At 52.8% G+C, this 24,462-nt stretch overlaps 1 protein-coding gene across 1 annotated transcript in view; it reads right to left on the reverse strand.

Annotated features, from left to right (window-relative positions):
• Positions 1-24,462, reverse strand: part of CRISPLD2 (cysteine rich secretory protein LCCL domain containing 2) — a 64,073-nt gene that overhangs the window by 27,581 nt on the left and 12,030 nt on the right. Inside the window, exons 2-6 of the mRNA XM_045819112.1 lie at positions 17,733-18,046; positions 14,321-14,439; positions 11,570-11,702; positions 11,006-11,121; positions 5,299-5,399 (exon numbers count right to left, since the gene is read on the reverse strand). Coding sequence (XP_045675068.1) covers positions 5,299-5,399; positions 11,006-11,121; positions 11,570-11,702; positions 14,321-14,439; positions 17,733-17,972 — 709 coding nt within the window. The 5' untranslated portion in view covers positions 17,973-18,046. The remainder of the gene's footprint in view (positions 1-5,298; positions 5,400-11,005; positions 11,122-11,569; positions 11,703-14,320; positions 14,440-17,732; positions 18,047-24,462) is intronic.

The raw sequence follows: 24,462 nt of genomic DNA on the forward strand, positions 1-24,462 counted from the left end.
CCCCAAGGTCCCCCTGGCCCCAAGTTTTCATTGGGAAAGGAGTCTTCCTCGTGAACATGCCCAATATGGTGCATGAAGACTCATGTCAGTGGCCTTGGGCCCCACGGCCCCTCATCACCAGCACATCCTGTTTCCTTCTCTACCCCTGTGGGTCAAGGGCACTTAGCCAAACTCAACTCTTTTCTCTGCACTGAAATTTTGTTATCCGATACGGTTGAGCCCATCACACAGGATGAGCCAGTGAGAACCAACTCCTGGTTTAAAAAAAAAAAGTCAGTTCATTGGGCCCTAATCTTTTCTCTACCCAAACATTATTATTTCTCCAACAATGGTCATGACCTCCATATTTTAAAACATTTTAATTAACTGAACAAATTGCATTTCCTATAAACATCAGTTTATTTATCTTCCAGTTTTCATCACACAAGACAACTATTAACTACTGACCAGAATCTCAAATCACGCCGCCAGGATACCAGACTATAAATTTTAGCCAAAGCAAAGCGGAGAGTTGCTATTTGCATTTGCTTGAGTGTCCTTGTCAAAGATGAATTAAAGTGCACCTCTGCCGGGGGACCCCTTGGCACCCTTACGGCATGCACCCCCGCCCCCTCCGATGTCCGTGGGCCAGCCTTGGACACCCCTGCCGCTTGCTCTCCCTCAATGAAAGAGACGACAGATGCCTTTGGGTAAGAACGATTTCCAGGAGGAGGAATGAAGCTCCCTCTTGGCCTATTCCTGTCATTGGATTAAAATTCAAGTCCTATCAAGGGTTTATCAATCCCCAGCCTTTTTTCCACTTCTCCTTAAGAGCAATGACCTCTCTTCTCCCAAGGGCAGACTAAGTTTTTCGTGTCTATACAAGACAAACATCCTAATGAAGGGCAGATAAGTGGTTCTCCAGTGTTTTTCGAGACTGGAATTCTTTGCTTCTGTTTCATAGGCCAATTCCCTTCTGCATAACCGCCACCCCAGGCAAATCTAGTCCCGAGAGAATGGATGGGATTTGAACTGGGAGGTGAACTGCAGTCTTGAGTCCCAGTCCGTTCTGTCGGAGCTCATGGGCCTCCAGTGCTGCTTCTGCGCAGCTGGCTCACAGCTGCGATTTCACTGACACTTGCCTTCCCCACACTCCTTCTGTTCCCTAAGGGCTGAAGTCAGCCTGTCGCACAGCTCTCTAGACACCCAGCTCCCAGCACACAGTAGTTGCTCAACAAAATTTGCTGAATGAAAGAGAATTAAAACTCCCACAGAATACCATCTTTGCATTCCTTTGAAATATATATATTCCCAGTGAAGTTTAAAGACATTTAGGAAGGGAATTCTGAAAGTATCATTTGTAGCCAAAAACCATTAGGTAAAATCTTTATGAAGACACCAGGTTTGCCATGCCATTTGGCACGAGCAGCCGCCTCTGGTCTGCCTTCCCGTCAGTGTGGCCACTCAAGTTTGCCCTTCACTGAAAGCCAGAGCTGTCTCAGGAATAAGCCAGGTTTTCTTCCACTGGCCTTTAGGATTTTTTATACCTCATAATCGCGGCTTTATTTAGCTGAATATAGTTTGGTGAAGCAGTCTAAAGCATTTGAGGGCTCACTATTTAAGAAAATGGGCAGACAGTCCTTGCCCTCAGACACACACATGAAAAGTGGAATGCTTGCCCAGAGGACCGGCTCTATTTGAGCACATCCTAATTAAGATCCCCTGTGTGGACCAGCGCAGGCCTGGGGAAATTCCACGCCCGAGTTCACGACGAGGTTACTGCATGTACCATCCATCCAGCTCCGAACCGGGGGTCTTGGAGCACAGAGCGTTGCTTACATCACTCTGTAAATTCCCACCTGGGTCTACTAGTGGTAACAAAGCCCACAGTAATGTTGACTGAACACGAATCCCCTGGCACACTCCTGCAATATCCTCTCATTGACCTAAGGTCCCTAAGACATGATAAGCCTCATTTCAGACAGAGGAACTGAGGCTCAGAGAGGCTAAGTGACTTGCCCAAGCTCACACAGCTGCGAGTCAAACTGCCTTTCCCCGAAGCCCACGTCCTTTATCACCACACTTGGCCAGGCTAGTGGGGTGCAAAACCCTCTGACGGTCTATCTTTGTCCCTGCTCCATCTCCATTATAGGTCTAGGCCCTACCCACGCATGCCCAACTAAGTAGCTTATGCAGATCGATCACTTTGCTGGAGACTTTCTTCATGGTTAGCTAAGAAAATTGGCAAGCCTGCCAAGAGAATTTGGATATTTTCCACCAAAAATAAAGAAACAAGTACAGAGGCTTCATTGGGTGGGTAAACCAGCATCTAAGGTATCTTTGCCTGTATTTGTTCTTGGAAAACATCTCTATGGGCTTAGGGGGTATGTGAATGGAGATGGCAGGCAGAGCACACCTGCTCCGTGCCCCTGGAGGCCCTGGAGTGGACCAGCAGTTGTAACTACAGGTGGTCAAGGTTCAGGGAGAGTCTGGCTACAGTAAGAGCAAGAAGGCACATGCACTGCCTGTCTATGTGGTCAGGGAAGGCTCCCTGGAGGAGGTGTGACACAAGAGCTATGTTTCCAAGGAGGAGAAGGCATCTGCCAGGTTCCAGAGATGTATAAGACCCACAGGCTAGGAGAGGGCCAACCTTCCTCACCAGGTGATGAAGGACCCCATGCAGGTATAAATGCAGCCATACTTCCTACTTTAAGATGCCTACCAGCTGTGTTTATTAAGCGCTGACTATGTGCAGGTTGCTGTGCTAGCAACTCACATCCCTCTCATTGCTTTCACTGGGGGAGAGCGGGAGGCAGGGGTTTCCAACTCTGGTCCACAGACATCGGAGGGTGACAGCAGCACATGCAGTAGAGGTCCAAAGGGGTCCCCTGGCAGAGATGTGCATCAGTCCATCTCTAAGAAGGCTGCTCAGGCCAATGTAAATAGCATCTCTCTGCTTTGCTGTGGCTGAAATTTACGGGACCATATCACCACGGTTACAGATGGGAAAACTGAGGCTGACACCTGCATGCGCAGCCTGCGACGGTGAAGATGACCCTGCTCTGCCTTAATCGGACAGCTCTGAGCCATGCACACACAGAGACCCTTCACGAGGGGAGACTCCAGAGGAGCCCTCATGGGAATTCTTCCCTCACGGTCCCCAAATCTGACAGTGACGTGACTCCTCCGGGTGACAGGAAGCGGCCACAGGACCTGCCTGAGTAGGACTATGAAGATGGGAGCTGATGTCCCTGAATTTGACCTTCACCTGCATTCATCTCTTTTATATTTTTCATTTTTTTAATCCTTACCAGAAGACATGCTTGTTGATTTTAGAGACAGGGGAAAGGGAGGGTGAGAGAGAGAGGGAGAGAAACATCCACGTGAGAGAGAAACACCAATCGGTTGCCTCCTGTATGTGCCCCAACCTGGGATCAAACCTGCAGCCCAGACATGTGCCCTGACTGGGAATCAACCCGCAGCCTTTTGGCGTATGGGACAATGCCCCAGCTGAGCCACACCGGCCAGGGCACGTTCTTCTCTGAGCCCCTCCATGCCTGCAACACTCGACACAGCTATTCCTCTTCTCGGACAGGAAGACTGAGGCTCGGCCAGATGAGGTGACCCGTCCAGGGCCCCAGTGCGGGAACATGGCAGGGTTGGTATTCTCAAAGCAGGTGTGCTGGCCCCTAAACCCGTGCTTGTCTCACAATCCGGGAATTGGCGGGGGGATATCAGGGGACAGTACACACGAGACAGGCATGCGGAGACAGGCAAGGAGTGTGGCTGAGAGGAAATGGGGAGGCGGGAGAGATTCTGTTTAACAGACACTAGCAGAGACCCCACTGCCTGGGGTTGTTCGTCTTTCTCTCATGACCATTCTGCCTGCCCCATGCCTCCAGGCCTTTGCACATGCTGTTCCCCCTGCCAGAAACACCTTTCCCTTCTCTCATTTCTAGACTACGTCTTCTTCCTTAAGGGCACCTGCTCTGGGAACCCTTCTCTGACCCTGTTAGACAACAGCCAATGTTCCTGCTATAAACTCCGGGGCATCCAGTTACTTCCCTTGGAAGATGCAGATCAGTCCTTATGGCGGTGACCCCGCTGGACCTCAGCTTCCTGAGGGCAGGTCTGTAACTGTCTGGTCCCCATAGTTATCCCACTGACATCACCCAGCAACATCCTAGCGCCCAGCAGGTGCCCAACACATTCACACCGCAGGCATGGACCCCTGTCTGAGCCTGAGAGACGTTACGAAAGAATGGCGTTACCACACCCATGTCGCTGATATGATCGTGTGGTTGAGCGCCAGCCTCAAAACCAGGTTTGTCACCTTTCCTGCCCCCCGCCACTTCCCCAATGGGCAGAATCAGCAGTAAACAGCTGGCCAGAACAACAGAATACCCCAACCCCCGAGAGGGTGTGGGAACCCCACCCTAGCCCACCTGTTTCTTCACCCCAGAGCCCATGGGACTGACCCTGCGTCCCCTGCTCCCAGCACAGAGGGTGGCTCTCCCTTGTGTGCCCAGACCTCCTGACACGGCCCTCTGAGCCATCACAAGGCCTGTGAAGGGGGCATGTGAAAAACTCATCTTCACTGCGAAAACACAGATAGTCCCTTCGGCCTAGCTGTACCTCTCCTGGGAGGGAGCCCGAGGAAACACTGAAATGTGAGGACCACTTTAGGGATGAAAAATGTGCATTGTTTATAGTAGCCGGGCCAGTGGAAATGTTCTGAGTGGCCACAATAAACACATGGGGGAGAAGCGGGAAACTGCACAGCCTGTGGAAGCCTGTGGAAGCCTGTGGAAGCTCCAGGTGTGCCGGAAGAAGGCAAATGTAAATGTTTATGACAGGCCGGGGAAGGATGGACAAGACGGGAATGTGGGTGGGTGGGTGGCCGGCGGCGGGGACAAGGATGGGAAACATACCCTTGAGAGACAACCCTGCCTAGCCTGGGACATCACAGTCTAGTTATTTGTTTTTAATTCCTTGTTTGTTGTCTGTTTTATATCGAACTGTGAGCACCAGCCAACAGACACACGGACGTGGACACGTCTGAGTAGAAGCTGCAGTCCAAGACCAGCTCAGAACCTGGCTGTGGGAGATGCTCCCTAGGGGGCACCCCAGGGAGGTTGTGGTTCCCCAGGGAGCTGGGAGTTGAACCCCGAGTCTTCTCATGCACAGGTGGGAGGAAGGAGAGAGGAAGGCAGGGAGCGTGAGGGCGGCTGCAACAGGGCTGGGGGTGCCCCTGGGACCCACCGTTCACTTCTCCCGGTTTGTGGTTTGCGTAAGGCGCCCTGTGAAGTCATCTCCTACCTCGGTAGCACAAGTTGTTCCTGCAGCCTCCTCCGTAGCTGGGCGGGCACGCGGAGCAGGGCCGGCCGGTTTTGTATGGGGCCTCTCCGATCCAGTTTCCCCTGAAGACAACCAGAAACGCTGTCAGGTGAGGCCGCCACTCAAGGGCCCAGAGTCATGCCTTTCCTGGTCCCACTCGGGTGGAACACAGTCGTGGAGGGAGGAAGGTGGGGATTGTGTAAAGGGAAAGAGGAGCTGCCCTGGGCCCCTCCTGAGCACATGCCTCGCACCCCACTGGCCCACATTTACCCCTGTTGCTCCCCTCACACAACTCCGGCCATCGTCCGGCCCCACCCAGCCCGAACGCCTTTGTACTGAGAGCTTCCAGGATGCCCCCTTTAAGCTTTTCCAAATGAGTAAAAGTCAGTGTGCTCATGGAGCACCTCACATTTACCAAGTCTGGACCACAGACCCAGCCCAGGTCACTCCATCCGTCCAGCACCCCTCTGCCCGGAAAGAAACTGAGGTTCAGAGAGGCTCTGTGACTTGCTCGAGGTCACACCGCGAGATCTGAACCCAGGCTGTGGGGCTCGGGGCCTCCGACCACACTCTGCTCTTGGGACTGAGACTAAGGTCCCTCTGAGCATCCCGGGCACCATCTGCCTCCCTCTGAAGTTCCTGCTCAGCGAGATTTCTCCAGGGGCCAGGGAGCAGGTGGCAAGTGGAATTCTACGTCCTCACAGCACCTGGGTCTTTGGCAATACAAACTGGAGCCATCAGTGACCAAGGACCAGGCTCTGTAATTGGTTCTGGAACTTTTCTTCATGAGATAATTTTTTCAGCCTAATCCATATTTCCTTCCCCACAGAGGACGGAGAGAGGTATGGGCCTGCCTCACTGGGAGCCAAGCAGAGCCCAGAGGAAGACCCCACTGTGGGGGGTCATCGCCGTGTGCAGAGCGCCAGGCGGACCAGGACGGTGATTCCAGGAGGAGTTAGCCAAAAATAGACAAATAAATGATAATGATGATGATGTTCAGGTTTCAGCTTTAAGGTATATTTTTGTGTAATTTTTAAAAAAATCAGAAGTGACCAAACACCAAGACACATCACAATTAAAATGCCAAAGTTGAAAGATAGAGAATCTTAAAAGCAGTAAGAGAAAAGGAGACAGTTACCTACAAAAAGGAGTTCCCATAAGACTATCAGCTGATTTCTCAAAAGAAACCTTGCAGGCAAGAAGGGGCTGGAAAGAAGTATTCCAAGTCATAAAAGGCAAGGGCCTCCATCCAAGATTGCTCTATCCAGCAAAGCTATCATTTAGAATGGAAGGGCAGATCAAGTGCTTCCCAGAGAAGGGTAAGTTCAAGGAGTTCATCATCACCAAGCCATGATTATACGAAATATTAGAGGGACTTATTTAAGAAAAAGAAGAAGATCAAACCTATGAATATTAAAATGACAACAAACTCACAACTATCAACAACTGAATCTAAAAAAACAAAAACCAACTAAGCAAACAACCAGAACACAAACAGAATCACAGATATGGAGATCATTTGGAGGGTTACCAGCTGGGAGCGGGGAGGGGAGAATGGGGGGAAAAGGTACAGAGACTAAGAAGCATAATTGGTAGGAACAAAACAGACAGAGGGCTGTTAAGAACAGCATGGAAATGGAGAAGCCAAAGAACTTACATGCATGACCCGGGGACATGAGCTAAGGTGGGGGAAAAGCGGGGTATTGGGCAGAGGTAAGCAAAGGGGAAGAAATCAGGACAACTTCTATAGGATAACCAATAAAATACACTTGAAAAAGGAAAGAAGTGACCAAATAAATGAAAATGGTGAGACCTCTCTGCGACCAAATCCTTGTCCCATCTCTACTCCCTTCTCAGTGGTTCACTAAATGGACCACATGTCCCTTATGTTGAAGTGACCAGTTACTCCCTCTCCTGCTTCCTTGAAAGAAAGAAAATAGTGGCTTTGCCACTGATTTCGCCACAGGAAGTCATCTCATCACCCTTTTCCGGGTCTGAAACTGCTGTCTCTGAAAGTGCCCTCTCATTGTGCTTCGTATCAGTTAGTGCCGGAGAAATCTTGAATAGTTCATGTACAAAACTGCTTTTAAATTGTATATTATTCTGAGACTTTGCTTCTTTGGGGTTGGGGCACACTGGCCACCCCGTCTGGCTGTGAAAGCTCTGGCTGGCGGTGTGCTGATCTCGAGGGTCCTCTCCCTACCTGGGGCCCCCTTATTGCTGAGGTTTCTGTGAGGTCTGTTAGGTGTGCATCTGCAGCTTCCTGGCTTAAAAAGGATTCTCCCCTGGTGTGGTCTCTGAGGGCCGATTGGGAGAAAGAGAAACCAATAGTGCAACTATTTTGATACTGAAACTTGACAAATGTCATTTAAAATGAAAGAACCAGTCCCTCAGGAAGGAAGAAAGGGAGGGAGGAAAGAAGGGAGGAAAGGAGGGAGGGAAGAAACTTCCTTCATGGTCGCCCAGCCATCCATCTGTTCACCCAGCGAAGGCTTTTGGGCCTCACTGCTAGGCCCCCTTGGGCCCTGCCTCCTCCCACTGAGTGGTGAAGAGCAGGTGCCCTGGCTTTGACCCCAGCCCTGCCAGCTGGGTGACCCCAACTTCCCCAGCCCTGAGCCCATTGCTCTGTACTGGGGGTAACGACAGGAGGCTGCTGTGAGGGTGAAGTGAGTGAGTGACCACATGGAACCCTCAGACCAGGGCCCGGCCCAGGGTGAAGGTCACACGCTCTGTGCACCTCCAAAACCAGCAAGCTTCTCCAGGTGATGCTCCTGACAGCTTTCCAAGGAGGCCAGGGAGGGGCCCTGCTGGTGTTGGCTGGAAGACAAACTGCAAAAAGCACCCTCTCTGTGTAACCTCCGACGGCTCAAAATAGCGGGATGGCATCACCCAGGGCTGTGTGGGCATCAGGCTTGGGGATGGAGGGCAGGGGGCCCATTATAATATGTCCATCACTTCAATCCTTGCACACCACGGGTGACAAGTGGTAGCGTCCTAACCATGCCACAGACCCCATTCTGCTGACCACCTCCACTCAGACATGCAAGGCTGGCTGGGGATTCGTGGGGGCCTTTGCAATGACTCCCCCAGACAGAACACCACCAGGCAGACCAAGGGCCTGAGAGCCTGTCCTGTTGCCAGGTTAGACTCAGTAAGTTTCTTCAGACTGTGTGAGCCCCCAGAAGGGTCCATCACTGTCACCAGGCTCAGATCACTGGCCTGTCAAAGGCTTCGTATCTCCTCAAAGGCAAACCACACCTCTGATGGTCCGGGAATAATAACACTCAAGTTAGCATTCATGGAGGGCCGGCTAGGGCTCAGGCTCCACACCGACGTCCCGTATGTGGACAGGCTCTTTACTCTTCCAACAGCCCATGAAGTAAGTGTCCTCTCCTAATGCTCAGGGTCACCAAGGTACAAGACCCTCCACCCCCACCCACAAGGATGGAGCTTAGACACTACCCCGGGGCCTACCCGCTCAGCCACTGCCCACTGCAAGGCCAGGGGCTCACGTTCAAGGAAGAGGCCATGGTATACATACAATGATTAAAAAAAAAAAACGGCCCATCGAACACACGATACCACAGGCAAACCTCACAGACACGGTACTGAGAGGAAGCTATGGTGTACATGAGGGCATGTCCGTCCATGCCTTTCCTGTGAGGGTCTAAAACAGACAGACTGCAGACAGGGAGAGATGTCAGTGCACTGGCCACTTCTGGGGGATATCCTGGGGCACTGGAAACATTCTTATTTTGACCCAGGTGGTAGTTACACGGGTATACAGATACTATATGGACTAAATCGTGTGTGCCCTGAAATCCACATGCGGAAGCCCTAACCTCCCTTATGGCTTAGGTGGAGATAGGACCTCTCTGGACGGAATACAGGTTAAATGTGGTCAAAAGGGCGGGGCCTCGGATGAGAGTGTCTTTACAAGAAGAGACACTGACAGCTCACTGGCTCTCCCTCTCCTCCCCCTGCCCCCACTGAGTGCATGCACCAGGTAAGGAGCCAAGGAAAAGGCAGCCACCTACAAGCCAGGGAGAGAGTTCTCACTAGAAACCGGCCCTGCTGAACTGGGATCTGTGACCCCCAGCCTCTAGAACTATGAGAAAAAGTGTCTGTTGTTTAAGTGCGCAGCTTCTGGTGTTTTGGTATGGCAGCCAGAACAGACAAATACATGTATGTAGCTGTGAAAATTATCGAGCTGTGCACTTAAGATTAGTGTATTTTACTATCATAGGTTATTCCTTTTTCAAGAAAAGGAGTGGGGGCTAAAGAAGGAAAGGATTGTATTTTTGATAGGGTCTTTTAGTATATTTTTAAAGATTTTATTTATTTATTTTTAAAGAGAGAGGAAGGGATGGAAAAAAAAGAGGGAGAGAAACAGCACTGTGTGAGAGATAACGTTGATTGGTTGTCCCTCTCGCACACCCCCAACTGGGCACCTGGCCCGCAACCCAGACACGTGCCCGAATGGGAATAAAACTGGCCACCTTTCGGTTCCCAGGCCGACGCTCAATCCACTGAGCCACACCAGCCAGGGCTCCGGTGCATTTTTTATATAAAGAGCCAAATTGAATTATTCCTACTCCCCACCTGCCACCCTGCGAGGAATTCCACCACGGTGGACCAGTTGATTGCTCTTCCATGGGCTGCATCCCTCCCCATCGGTGACGCAGCCCCTTGTCCCCGTGGGCTGCTGAGACACTGCCGCCACAGGCAGGCAGATGGTGGACAGAGAGTTCCATTTTCCTCCAAGCTCAGCGATTCCCCTGCATCGCCCCTTCTCATAGCCACTCATGGCCCAAACCAAATAAATGAAGTCATTGCCATTTTATGCAGTCACTGAGCAAGTACACCTCGAGGGCCCACAGCGTGCAGGGCATGGTGCTCGGAGGGAGGCCAGCGTGCTAACCGCAGGCCATTAGCCAGGCGAGCAGTTCTGCGAGAACCGGCACATATTTGTCTGATGAGTGATGGAGGCGAATGAGCAAAGGGATAAGTGACACACCAATGGCACCAGGCTGTGTAAGGAGGAAGAAGGGCTATGACATATAAAGACTTGATGTGGTCCCTTCAGAGAGGGGGACATATAAAGATGCAAAAACTCAGTCTACATGAATACTACCTGCTTTCTAGAGTGCTATCTGCTGCATATTTTCAGAGAAAGAAATAAGAGTAATACCACTGACAGACCCCACTTGTTGCCCAGTCAGAGCTATTGCTGCTTCTGATTTGTTCAGGTGGTCCCAGAGGAGACCTGCAAAGTCATCCGGGGCAATTCCATTGGTCAAAGCCAAATGGGCCAATCTTGTTTCCCCCTTGTCTGCAAGTGGTTGAGTTCTAGCCAATGACATAAGGAGAAAGTGGGCCAGGGGTGAGAAAGACCCAAGGAGAGAGCTCTTTTCTACCATTCTCCCTCCTGCTGCTTGGGAAGACATGATGCACAGTGCCTGGCAGCCACTTTGACACCAATGAGGAGAGGATAGTACAGCAGGAAGATGAAAGGAGTCTGAGTCCTGGTTGACACTGCTGATCTCTTAAGCTTACCCTGAAACACAACCTCTAGACTCCTTGTTATGTGAAATAATGAAGAGATTTACTGTGTCAGACAGGCTTAGTTGGGTCCTCCACAGCTGGCAAAAACATCCCACCCCAGACCACCACGGCAACTTGTACTTACTTTGGAGAGTAATTGCAGACAAGGTAGACCGCGTTCTCCCAAACGTCCCCCCAGACGTTCATCCTCCGGCAGGTGTTCACAGCACAGCCGACCTTGTTGGTGGTGGCCCAAACGATCTGGAAAGGCAACATGCATTCATCAGAACTAAGGGGCAAGGCACACCAGGGTGTCATAACCTGGCCTGGATCTGTAGGGTGCTGGTGGTAAAGGGGTATGTGGTGAAGGGATGGAGGGCCAGATTTCCCCCCAGCCCACTGAAGATTTATACATTTGTTTAAAAATAAACAAAACAAAAAACAGAACAAACAAACCACACATGAGGAAAATGTCCCAGTGTGTAAAAGTGCCATAGAAGTTTCTAGAGCTTAGTTTCAGTGTTCTAGCTGTGAATCGGTCACAAACCACGCGATCCACCAGCTATACTTCGAACAGCACCAAATTAAAGGAAAATACTAAGGCAATGACAGTAGAGGTTTTCCTACTGGGCAACCGTCCTGCAGGGCCAAAGAGCGCCTGGGTCTGGGGATGCTGGACTGAGTCCAAGGTCCACTCCTCCCGAGTTACCTGTGTGTAGTGGGTGCACATGGCCCCAGAGCACCTCTCTGGGCACCAGGGGTTGCACTCATGGGGATAGGGGTAGGTGTAGTCCTTCACCTCGTCATACCAGGACTGCACATGGAACCCGGGAGAGCGATACCTGTGGGGAGAGACCAGCTTGTTATGTCCTGGCCACCACACACCCAACAATGGAGACCACAGCTGGCACCACCACCCGGGGGGTAGACTGGAGGAGGGGCTCCTTCAGGGACAATAGCCCCAAATCTCACCGAGCACCTGTTAAAAATGCTTACAACCCAAATTGCCAAGGAGCTTCTGTGGGCATCCCTGGAATCTTCCTGGGTTCCAGGAGTGTCCCTCAGGTGTCCCACATGCCACCTGTGTGTTCAGGAGACTTTTACCTGACCCCCAATGAGTCCTTTTTGACTCACTGAAAATAAACAATTGAACACAATTATGTGCTTATTTTCATGTGCATTTGAGAAAATGTATGCGGCCCAAGAACCCCATATTCCAAAGGTATTATTGCTTAAGACAAAACGATTTAAGACATGAATCCATTCAAAGCCAATGTAGAAAAAAATTGAATAAATAGTTGAACAGGTGACGCACAGATGAGACACCCAGCATGGCAGGCAGGGAAGGGTGTGGAAGCTGGGGAGTGGCTGGCTATGGGGGCCAGGCCGATGGGCCCCCGTCACCCACCAACGGATGGTCATGACCAGCTTTGTTCCTTGGCCACCAGTGTGGGGGCACCCAAAGACTCAAATGCAAGGCAGGAAACTCATTTAGGGCATGGAAACCTGTAGGTATGCAGAGCTCTGCAGTCTAGTGTGCAAACCCTTTAGAAAACTTCCTATTTAGGATTTCTCACTGAGCCTCCCTCGCCCCAGCAGTGAGGAGGGCCCAGGGCCATCATCGTTGGTGGCCGCTGCCCCTCGCTTCGGCCCCATCCACCAGGCTGGCACTGGTTATTTTCTTAGGAAAGAAAATAAACTGGGTGCAAATCCCAGGTCGCCCTCTCCAGTAAGTGTAAACAAAGCGGTTTCAGTAAAGAGAAAGGCGGCGAGGGGGACTGGCCGTGCCTAAGAGCGCTGCAGTGAATGGGCACTTAGAGGGCTTGTAACAATTACTGTCAGGGCCCAGGGCGAGCGGCAGTGGTCAGTGACGTGGCCGGGGAACCAGCCTGTCTGCCTGCAGCCAGCTGAGGGAAGAAGCTCCAGAGATTCGGGACAGGCGGGTGCCGTGGGGGCCCTGAGAATGGGGGCCTCCAGGGAAAGCCAGTGAGCAGCTTTCGCCCAGAAGGGGGAAACCTTGGTGCCACGTGAGTGCCACTCCTCAGAGTTATCCTAATAAAATAATTCAAACGAGCCAACGACAACAAAAAAAAGCAGGCTGTGAGGATAGAATGACTACATTCTGGCCTGTCCGCTCGATAGCCCATAGGCAGCCTTTAGGAGACGATAACCACAATGATTATGTAATAGAAAAACTGTTTGGTATTATATGAGAAGGAAAAAAATGAATTAAAAGCTGTCCTGGCCACAGTTACAACTATGTAAAAATATTCCGGCCCGCAGCCAAATGCTACACAGGAGCCCAGAAAACGAAAGCCGGGGAACCAGAACAGTGCAATGATGGATTTCTTCCCCCGCAGACAGTTTCGTCTCATGCTATCGCAGACTGATTTTATAAAAAGCAGAATTCACCAGAGGAGAGCAATACTGTGTCAGTTTGCTTCTAGGAAGTCATATCTCTTTCGATCCCCCGTGACGTCGGCCCAGGTATGGCCCTGAAAAGGAACTGCCCTGTGGGAGGTGCAGCTGCTCGTGGCCAGACTCCACTCCAGAGCGTCCAGAGCTGGGAGACATCTGGGTTAGAGTCACACAGACTCTGGCCTGTATTTTGGGGGGATATTTCAAGTCCAGTCTGACTTTCTGATGAATAGGACAAAAGGAAAGCGGCCCCTGAGACCCTGGCCACCACTGGGTCCCGATGCAGAGGACTTGTGGGCACTGCACGCTGACCGCGGGTTAGTAAGTCTTAACTGGTCAGAGGTCATCTTCTCTACCTCCTCTAATGAAGCGAGCCCCGAGGCTGAAGGGGACTTTCAGCCAGGCAGGCTGCGCGGGTACGTTACCCAGTTGACTTTGGGGAAGGCCAGGCAATGACATTTAACTGACCACTGCCGAGTGCCTCCCACAGGCAAGGGGACAAAGGCGCTGCAGGGCCAGGAGGCCTCGGAGGTTCAGCGGTGTGAACGAGCCCCACTGTGGCCAGACAAGAAGGGGAGGAGGGGCACCTCCCAGAGGAGGTGGGACCTGGCCTGGCCTTAAAGAGTGAGCAGAACCTGGACGTGCCGGGATGGAGAAGAGAGCACTGACCCGCCGCTGAAGGAGCAAACATTCCCATCCTCCCAGCCTGCCTAGCCAGCTCCTTCCTGGCCAGCTGCGACTGACTCACGAACCCTTTCAAGGAAATGGAATGGAAAGCTCACAGCCTAGAAACCCCAAGTCAATGATCAGTGTCTGGAGTCGGCACCCAGGCTCACGCCCATTTCACCAATTACTCGGAAGTGTTCTGGGGCCCAGAGCCTCAGTTTTCCCCACCCGTAAATGACACAGGAGGTCTCTCTCTCTTAGTGGGTGATCATGAGGGCTAAATGTGATCATGGACATTGAGCACCAAGTCCAGCACACAGTAGGTGCTCAGCCTTGGCAGCCAGTTCACAAGTCAAGGGGACCACACGGCTCTTACCTGCCCCAGTGGATAGCCAGGTTCTGCCCAATGGACACCAGCAGACTGGTGGGCCCGTGCTCCCAGATGCACTCGTGGGCCCATGCTGCCGCCGACCTCGCCAGCTCTTCATCCCAGGTCTGCAGGGGGAGGAGAAGCGAGCACCTTCAGAGTCAAGGATGGGTATAAGAACCAAAAACACTGTCGCCTCCCACTGTGGCTCCTGGTAGACCAGGGGCTGGGTTCAGCTCCTACGGCACTGGGTCATGTGCATATGATGGCTGAGCCCCTAGCTCAGCAAGTGGGAAGTGGAAGGTCGGCAAAGAACTCAGAGGAGCCTGTCTCCAAGGCCGTCCTCAGAGCTCCTGCTCCGCCTCTAACTTGCCAGTGACCTTGGTAAGTCCCTGTCCTCTCAGCCTCAGTCTCTTCACCTGTGAAATGGGAGGATGTGTAAGTCCTAGAGACAGATGGTGGTGACGGTTACGTACCAACGTGAATGTACCCAATGCTACGGAACGGTGTATTTAAAAATGGTTCAGATGGTAAATTTTATGTTATGTATATTTTACCATTATTTTCAAAAATAAGTAGCAACAAATGCTTTTAACTTGCCCAGCACTGCTCCCCTCTGGCATCATGCCCACCCCAAATCAGGGGCCTTGGGCAGGGGGCTGGGCCAAAGAATCTGAAGACAGCTCTGCAGCTGGTCCCGCCTCCCAGCTGGCCTGGGGAACACACATAACTCCTCAGGAAAGAACACGGAGAGAGAACAAAGCAAGCGGGGTCATTCCTCTTCTGCAGAGGAACAGATGCCAAGCGGCCCACGGAGCCGACTGCAAACCAGCTGCTGCGACGCCTCCTCCCAGAGTCACGGGACAGATGCTCCAGCTCACGGGCAGGCAGGGGCCGTCCCCGCTCTGGGTAGCCCCGGCCCCTGGCACACAGTAGGTGCCCAATGACAGGCTGTCTGGGCAGAGCCCTGGGACCCATCCAGGAATAGGAGGCTGGGTAAACCAGCCGTGAGACCCCAGGATGGAGTGTCATGAAGCTGCCTGTTTCCCTGTCCTCCTCCTGCCTCTCCCCAGCAAGAGAACCAAGACTCCTCAACACCCCAGGGCAGGTCCTACCCTTGGGCAAAGCCCCCGAGGACCTGTTCACACCCCGACCCACCTCCCGTTGAGCTGCAGTGGACCTAGTGGTATGCTCACACTCATCCCCCCCGACGGCACGCACCTTCTGTGCCCACCAAGCCCTGGACTACTGCTGCCTGGGATCTCTCCAGTGTCCGAGAAAAGCCTGAATGGAGGAGTGGGGAGGGGTCAACACTGGGCCTTACATGCTGGGGTGGAAGGGCTGAGCCTTGACCACCTTCCCTGCTGAATGGCCCTGCAGGGAGGCGACCCTGACAATGGCCCTGAAGGCCCAGTGTCCCTGACAGGCGGGTTATTTAGACCTAAGGACCCAGGTCCCAACTCTAATCCTGAAACACCATGAAGTAAACACAGAGAAGTAAACAGGCTCGTCATGGGCTGTCCTGGAAGCCCAAGCTCGCCTGCTGCCCACCTAAGCTCCCTTCACTTGCCCCAATCTTTCGTACAACCTCTCAATAAGCTCAGTGCCACCAGAAGACCAGCAGAAACCCAGCCCGTTCCAGCAGAGGTGGGAGGCAGCCAGGACCCTGGGACTTTGGGGTTCTGTGAGCTTCGGGCTGGGGAAAGTACATGCTCCCTAGGGGCACCCCTCGGGCCCCAGGGTGGAAGGGCACAGGGTGCAGGATGACCCATGCAGAGAAAGGTACAGAGCGTCCTTTCCCCATGGAGACCAAGGCCAAAGCATCATGTCCAGGGAAGGACGGGGAAGAAGTCTCTTTCCAAAGCTGCAAAGAAATCTACCCTAATTTCCTACAACTCTACCCCTAAAAAGGTCTCCATAAGCTGCCCATGCATTTAGAAAGGTCACCCCTTCTTCCTCCTAAAATTAGCACAGCCCCTTTAGAATAAATGCCTGGCCAATTTTCTTGAGGGGGGGAAAGAATGTTTTGTCACGAGTTCCCAAAACCTTACTAGCAGGGCTCTGCCCAGGAGAATGGCCCATTCTTCTTCCCTACAGCTGGTGACGGGCCACCTAGTGTGGGCACATGCAGGGACAGTGAGGGGCTCAGAGACACATGGGACATTCCCCAACCATGGGCACTACCCATGCCGGGGCACACGGCAACGTGAAAAGGGACAGCTTAGTCCAGGGGACAGGGAGGAGTGTGGCCGGTGGGGAGGGCTGCAGAGGAGCAGGACGAGGAAAACGATGGTGGGAAAGTGCTCTTGCGGGGGAGGGGGCAGTGGCTGCGCACACAGTATCATCAGAGGACACCCAGAAGACCTCTCTGGCCAAAGGGGAGGGAGGGAAACAGGTCATGAAGAGACGGAGCTCCTGCTAGAAGCCTCGGATGCCAGGCAAGCAGCACCCAGGCCTCGTTTTGGGCACAGAGGGCCCTGGAAGCTCCTGAGCTGGAGAAAGAGCGGAAAAAATGAAGATTCAGGGAGCGTAACGTGACGGCAGGATTCAGAATGAGGGGTGGCAACCCCCTCCCCCAGCGCTGAGGCTGTCCCATTAATCAAGGTGAGACCAGAGCAGGATGGGAAGATGGGTTGGAAAGGAATGATAACTGGTGGGAGGGGTGCTTCACTGGGTGCAGAGTGGTGGCTGAGGGCACAGGTCCTGGAGCCAGCTGGACCCAGGTTTGACTCTGGCTCTGGCACTGCCAGCCGTGTGGCCTTGGGCCTCAGTTTCCTAACCCATTAAATGGGCAAAATAACCCCGCCCACTTCCTGGGGCAGGGGATGAGAACAGGTGCTGATGGGGATGGAAACACGTGAGCAAAGACAGGGCGGGAGATCCGGACCTGGAAGAGCTGCCTGTCCCCTCTGTTCCTCAGTGGGATTTCTCCAGGTCCAAGGGCACCCCACTGGGCCTTCTGTGCCTTTTCCTTTCCTACAGACGCCTCATCTCAGACTCGGCCACACTCGCTTCTCACAGAGAAGGTGCCGTTGAAGGGGGTCTGTGCTCTGTTGTCGCAGGAACTGTGACAGGACATACCCTCAAGGTGGAAACTGAAGCTCAGACTGGCCGATGCCCAGGCCACACCACTAGGAGGTGGCAGAGCCCAGCCCTGAGACTCTCCTCACCCACCTCCTGGAGGGCCTGGTAGAAGGCTCAGGGTGGGTTTGGGGGCTGAGCCCCAGAGGGGTGCCACGGGGAGCTGGCCACGAAGCAGCCTCTGCTGGGGAACTCACAGGTGCTGTTTCGGTGGGGGGTCAAGAACAGGGGCAAAGGGCCCTCTGCCGCCCAAGCCCCCAAGCCTGCCACATACCCAGTGACTGCGGACAGGACAGATAGAGCTCGGGCCTCCCGCCCCGGTTGGGGAGCCAGCACTCACCATGTACTCCATGTTGGAGGCCGGAGGGTGCACCTGGCCCCGCAGCTTATTGTGCAACATGAGGATCTCCTCCTGGTCCGACCTGGGGATGGCCCTGCGGACCCGGGCCTGGGGCTCGTCCTGCTGGTACTTACTGAGCAGCTTCTCTAAGCGTGTGACATTGGGCAGGAAAAAGCCTCGGGCCCCACAGACCAGCACCAGCAGCCCCAAGGGGATGAGGCCATTCAGGGTGCAGCTCATGGCTCCTCTCTGGCAGCAAGAACAGGAGGGACGGCAGCCTGGGTTCCGGGGGCAGAGCTGGGTGCTCGGGAGCTCTGGAAGGAAGCAGAGGGCAGCGGGAGAAAACATCAGCCAGTATTAGACCAGCTCTCGCGATGGCTTCAGCAGTGAATGGAGTAGGCAACGTTCTTCCCTCTTTGCAGATGTGGAAACTGAGGCTCATGGGAGCTCAGTAACCAAAGTCCCACTGACAGGAAGGGCTTCCAGTGAGGCTAGCTGCTGGACTCCACAAAGGACATCTTGCCACAGTCTCTCCTGAACCCCGTTTCTCCCATCACCATCTTCTGTCATCTCGAGCCAGCGTTTCTACTCATTCAGGACTCAGGCGGGCCTACAGCCTGAGTTAAGTTCTGTCCCCTGCTCCCAAAGGACATTGATGCGGTCATTTCACATCCCCAAAGGACCTGCCCTGAACAAACGTTGGTAGCCAACTTCCCGGTCCCCGTGAAGTGAGACTCAGTTTACCTAAGGTGGTTTACCATGTTACCTAACAGGCATCCCCAGACTCATGGCTGCACAAGGCTCCTCTTATCACAGCCCTTCCACCAGCCCCACCCCCATAGTAGTCACACACTCCAGCGCACCACCAGGCCCAGCCAGGGCCCCACCCAGCTGCGTGCTCCACCGAGCAACAAGGCACCTGTTGACTTGACCCTTGGAGGAAGTGACAGGGGAAAGAGGGAAGACCTCCAAGGGGTGCCATGTCCCCCAGTCTCACCCTCGAACCTGCCTGGCAAACCCACTCACCAACCAAGCACGTGGCCTCCCTTCACCGCTCCTGTCTGATGATGAGCCCATTCCAGACACTTGGCAGGTGCTTCCCTTTTGGCTACTCAGTTAGCAGTTTGTGTGGGTAATCAGTTCCCAACAAACGCATCAGGATGGTTACTTCCTGTTGGTTGACAAAGCCAACAGCAGTTGCAGGGGACAGAAGAAGAGGGTGGGCTGGAACTCCCAGACCTTCAGGGCCTCATCTTGGAGCCATGCTTCCTGAAGTGCGTCCCTGGAAGCCCAGCCCTGACATCTGTCAGGGCTGTGGGGCTGTGGGGCTGTGGGGTCGCATTGGTGGGATTCACTGTCCCAGAGATCCATGGTGCCAACTGCAGGAAAGAAAGTGCTCTCACTTTCTTTCTCAAGGGTCTTGATGGCCTTTCCTTGCCTTTGCTCTGCAAGTCCCCAAATAATCCTCTTACTAACATTTCTTCCCCGGCACTCAACTGAGGAAGAGCTACATTAGTCTTTGAATACACCTACTCACTTGAAAATTCCAAGGGCCGGGATTAGATGAGCTTTCACTGTGCCTTTTATTCATTCTAAAAATCTTTCCTGGGCATCTACGTGGGCCGGTCACATCATTCACACCATCCCCAATCGCAGGACAACCCAGGGATCGGCCTGCCTTCACTCCTGTTTCACGGATGCGAAAGCTGAGTCTTGGAGTAGTGACACCACAGGCACCAGGCTCTGTACTGGTAGGCACAGATGCTAGGACTGGAATGCAGGTGTGACAGCTCCGAGGGGTCTCACCTCCACTATAGGGCCACCAGCTGTGGTCCTCCTCTTGGCTGTCAGCTGATCCAGGCAGGGCTTGAGTGTGTTCATTTATATCTCTCGCCTCTGCTTTACTCCCAAGGGAGAGTCGGTCAGTCACCCGATGACCGTTACTGGGCACTGATTGTGTGTTAGACCCTGAGGAGACAGGTGAGAAGAGCCACAGTCCCCAGCCAGTGGGTGAGAGATGACTGAAGAAATTACAGGGAGCTGGAGGAGGGGGCTCCCTGGGTGGGAAGGGTGGCAGCCGTGCCTCCAAGCTGACCCACTCAGAATCCTGGGAGCCTCGATCCTGGTCTTCATCCACATTAGTGTTCACCAGTGCTCACCAGTCAGGCTAGCTGGGACTGAAAGATGGCAGCCAGGAGAGCACATCCTCAGGGGCAAGACACAGCAGGGCAGGGAGGGAACGAGTCGCCTGAAAGAGCAGAGGAGCAGAGCCGGGAATCCCAGGAGGCTGGGCAGAGCCGAGGAGCTATGGGAAAGAGGCAGTTCCCATCTCCGACCCTGGAAACTCTCCAGGGTCCTGACTGAGCCCGCGCTTCAGATAAAAATAGCCGCCATCCAGAGGGGAGGCCGGGCTCTCTTTGGCATGGGCTGCATGTGGCCTTCCTGCCACGGAGTTCCCTTTGGGGCAGGGCCCCGGGGACGGCGGGGAGGACTTCTGCGTGCTCACTCGCCCCACTGGGAATCAACCCAGTAATGCAGAACCCCTCGGGGTCCCCCGTTTCTCTCTCAGGTTAGTCACACCACCATATATGAGCATTTCCCAGCTGCAGAAGGCCAGGCTGAAAGCAATGCCAAACATACTGACGCTGGATCAAGATTCGAGACGAAGTGAGCGAGGACTGACATCACAGATCGTCCACACTGGCATCATGACCACACTCAACTTGCTCTTTACGCTTATGCAGCTGGAAGGGAGGGGCACCCGCAAATGTGAGATGTGAACTGCTTATATAACTCAACTGTGGCTCAGCCAGACTAAAACCTGGGCTTGATTTATACTGCCAATGGGCACAACTCAAACAACTATCAGTAGGGATAATCAGTAAATAAGTCGTTGGGCAGGCACGAGGTAGAACATTATACAGCAGGCAAAAGGGATGAGCTAGAGCTGTGTGGGTGTCAGCATAAAACTCAAATACTGTGTTGGGTTAAAAAAGCAAGTTGTAGGATATTATGCTAATTGTATTATTTATATACATTTTAAAACATGTAAATATTTTGTATATTTTTGGATATGCATGTCCATGTATATACAAACATCTATATGTATATGTTATATGCATATATTACATATATATGCATATACGCATGTCTGTATCTTTGTGTTTGCACACACTTGTGTATGTGTGTGTTTGTATGGTAAATCCAGGACTGAATCAGAATAAGTTCATGGTGATGGTTGACTCCAGGGGCTGAGGACAGTGGAACTGGGAAGGAGAATGTTATTTCTACTTTAAAATTGCAAACACATTTGGAAGTGTCAACTCCTGTTCACCTTAGCTAGGCAGACAGGCTGAGTTGGCAGAAACTGCGAAGCAGTTACACCACGCTGTAGCCAGTGAGGGTGTCCTCTGAGTCTGGACCTAGGTGGTGAATGCACCCTGTCCTTCATACTTGTCCACTTTAAAACAAAGCAAAATGCCAACGTGTGAAAGGGCAGTGAAACAACTGCGGGTCCCAAGCGTATCCTTCTGGCATGTTCCCCCGAACAAGTGTGACCTTATTCCAAAGTGAAGCCATCTTCATTCACACTGAACATTAAAGGAGCCCCACACTCCAGGGCCTATAGACTGTCCTTCCCTAGAAGGTTCCAAAGGGACCTGAAAAAGCCTTAGTGGGAGTTTTAGAGTTGGGAGAACCATGGGGTTTCCTGGAACCTCCCATTGGGAGAAAACACCGTGAAAGGAGGGAAGAGAAAAAGTTTCTTTGAGACCTTCTCTGATCTGCGCCAATCGCTGGCCTGGGACACACAGGCTTGCCCTGGGTCACCCCATTTGCAGCACCATGCTGGGCGGCACGTCCAGTATTCTGTTGAGTCTGCAAGTGGGTGGTCTGACTGGAGCTTAGGGTGCCTGGGGGCCCATGCTGGCGAGGGGCAAGGCCCAGGTCTTGATGTTCCTGCTAAGTCTAAGCAGCAGAGCACTGAAGACTGAAGCAGAATCATAGCAATGATAGGGCTTGTGTCTCACTCACATCTGCATTCCCAGAGCCCAGCATGGTGCTGGCACAGGGGAACCAGCCCAGGGCTCTGGGCTGAGCGTGTGTGTCTCTCCTAAATTCATATGTGGAAGCCCCAACCCTTAGCACCTCTGAGTGTGACTGTATTTGGAGATCAGGCCTTTAAAGATGTGATTGAGTTAAATGAGGTCACGGGGTGGGCCCTAATCCAATACAACTGCTGTCCTTATAAGAAGAGGAGATTAGGACACAGACACACAGAGAGGGAACACCATGTGAGGATGCAGGGTGAAGACAGCTGTCTACGAGCCAAGGAGAGGGGTGCTAGAGGGAACCAGCCCTGCTGACACCTTGATCTCAGACTTCAGCCTCCAGAGCTGTGGGGCAAAACTGTTTGTTCTTTAAGCCACCCAGCCTGCAGTCCTTGGTTGCAGCGGCCCTACCACACTGATACATGCATCAGGTAAGTGGGCGAACAGGGTTATGTTCCAAACATCCCACTGGGCACTATCTGGAAGGAGGCAAGGTGGAAGCAGAGAGGCAAATTAGGAGGTAAGAGGCGGAGGCAAGGCTCCAGCCGGGACCTAGCAGTGACAGTCGGTGCTCTGTCAAAGCAGCAAGCCCACTGGCTGGGCCCACTTCATGGCCAATGCCAGCACCCTCACCTGCTCAGACCATTCAGCCTCTGCCACCCAAACGGCTCATTCAGAGCTTAAGGCCAAAGTACTTTGGTCCCTTTTCCATTACAATAAAAAGCAAAAACTTCTTACAAATGAGACATATACACTGCCCAAGGCTGCCCGAAGCTTTCCAATGACAAGTACATGCTCCCCCCAGGGAGGCTGGCGGGGGTGTACACTGTGGGAGACCTACTGTGTGCCAGTCGCTGCATTTCTCAATTCACGTCCCAGTGACCCAGGGGTTTGGGTTCCACTCTCGCATTTCACAGGGGAGGAGACTGAGGCCTCTGTTGTTTAAGAAACCTGCCCAAGATTCCACCCCAGGTGGAAACACAGCTTCATCTGACCTCCCAGCCCTTTCGCACTGCTACCCCATGGATTTCCTGTCACCACCCACGCAGGGATGGGCCCCCACCAACAACCCCATCTCCCTCTGCAATCTTCTTTACCCTCCTCTGCCTCTTGGTAAGACTGCCGGGCTCAGTGGAGCTGAGGCACTGGCCCCCTGGGGTCAGATGGTGGCTCTGTGGATGAGCAGGCACCAATGTGTCACCCCATGGGACCGAAACCTTTACATCATGGTGACATTTCACCCAAACATGCCCCTGTTACTGGGCTTGACACCCCTCCAATCTCCATCTGCCAATGCGCCTTTGACTCAAATGTGACCCGCTGACCTCTCATACCCTGGCGTTGATGGGTGCTCTGTACAGAGCACTCTCCAGCTGCTGGGGTTCTGGCTGTTTACCCAACATCCTGGAGGAGCTCACACATCACACCCAGACAGTGAGGCCCACACTCTTTGGCTCTGTACTCCTGCTCCCCAATTCTCCTAGGGTTGTCAAGGTGGCTTAAGAGGTGGGCATTTTCCAGAGGAGCTCTCTTCAGCTCTGTCACCCCTGGCCTCTTATCAACAGCTTGAAACATCTGCTGTGGATGGCTCTATAACACAGCAGAAATGCTCTCTGAAAGATGTTGTTCTTCTTTGCCAAAGTTGCAAAACCAAGCCTAACAGGCCTGCAGGCATGATTAAGCAGACCACAAATATGGTAAAGTCAGCAAGGTCTCATGGGAATACACCAGATACCAGGCCAATGGAGAGGTGGGAAGGGACCTACAAGGTCCCTGGGCTTTCAAACCCCAGGGTCAACAGGGAGACCCAAGCCTGGTGAGTGAAAGTCACAGGAGTTAAATTACTGCAGCCTTGCCCAAAGCTTCTATGGGCTTTGATCTCTCAGGGAGGTTGTTGCTTTCAACCCCATTTTACAGAAAATAAAACTCAGTCCAGGAGACCTGCCTGGTATTTGTGGGGTTGTGCAGCTAATGGAACCAAGTCTTTCTGAAAGCTTGGGAACTTTCAACCTGCTACAACTGCCCCCTCCTCTGGCCAAGGCTCTGTGGGTCCATAGCAGGTCAGCAGATCCTCAGGTTCCCAGTCTAGCAAGGGGTCTTCTTGATGGTCACCTCCTGGGAGATGCTGCCACCAAACTCAGCCTTCAGGAGCGAGCAAGAGAAAGGGCACATGGTTTGCTTAAGTTCGATGCGTCATCTCACCCGGCTGCCTTTGCCTGTGTTTAGGAAAGTCTGCCAGAAAGATGAATCTTAGGACTGAGCCTGTCAGCCATTGGCTCCAAGGCTGTGCCAAACTCTCTGCTTTTGCACATGCTGTTCCCACAGCTCATCCTATGAACCTGAGCTACCCTCCCCCCACCCCGCTGGCCCAGGGTAGGCAGATTAATTCCTGCTCCTCACTTAAGACTCAACTCTGGGATCGCTGCTTATTCATGCCTGCAGATCTGTCAGGCTCATTCACAGTTGAATCACCCATGTCTGCCAAGTTGGTGTTCAATAAATATTCATAGAATGGATGTGTGACTCTCTTCCTCCTCCCTAGATCAGAAGAGCTGTATAAAAAAATACATGTGATGTTGGCTTCTTTATTATGGCCTGAAGCTTGGACCCTCAGGGAATAGAAATCTGGGTTTAATCTGTGACACTGCCCCACACCAGTTGTATGTAGCTAGTGAGGGGCA

This window comes from Phyllostomus hastatus, unplaced genomic scaffold, assembly GCF_019186645.2.
Source record: "Phyllostomus hastatus isolate PE091 unplaced genomic scaffold, TTU_PhHast_1.1 phas_scaffold_345, whole genome shotgun sequence".
Taxonomy (NCBI): Eukaryota; Metazoa; Chordata; class Mammalia; order Chiroptera; family Phyllostomidae; genus Phyllostomus; species Phyllostomus hastatus.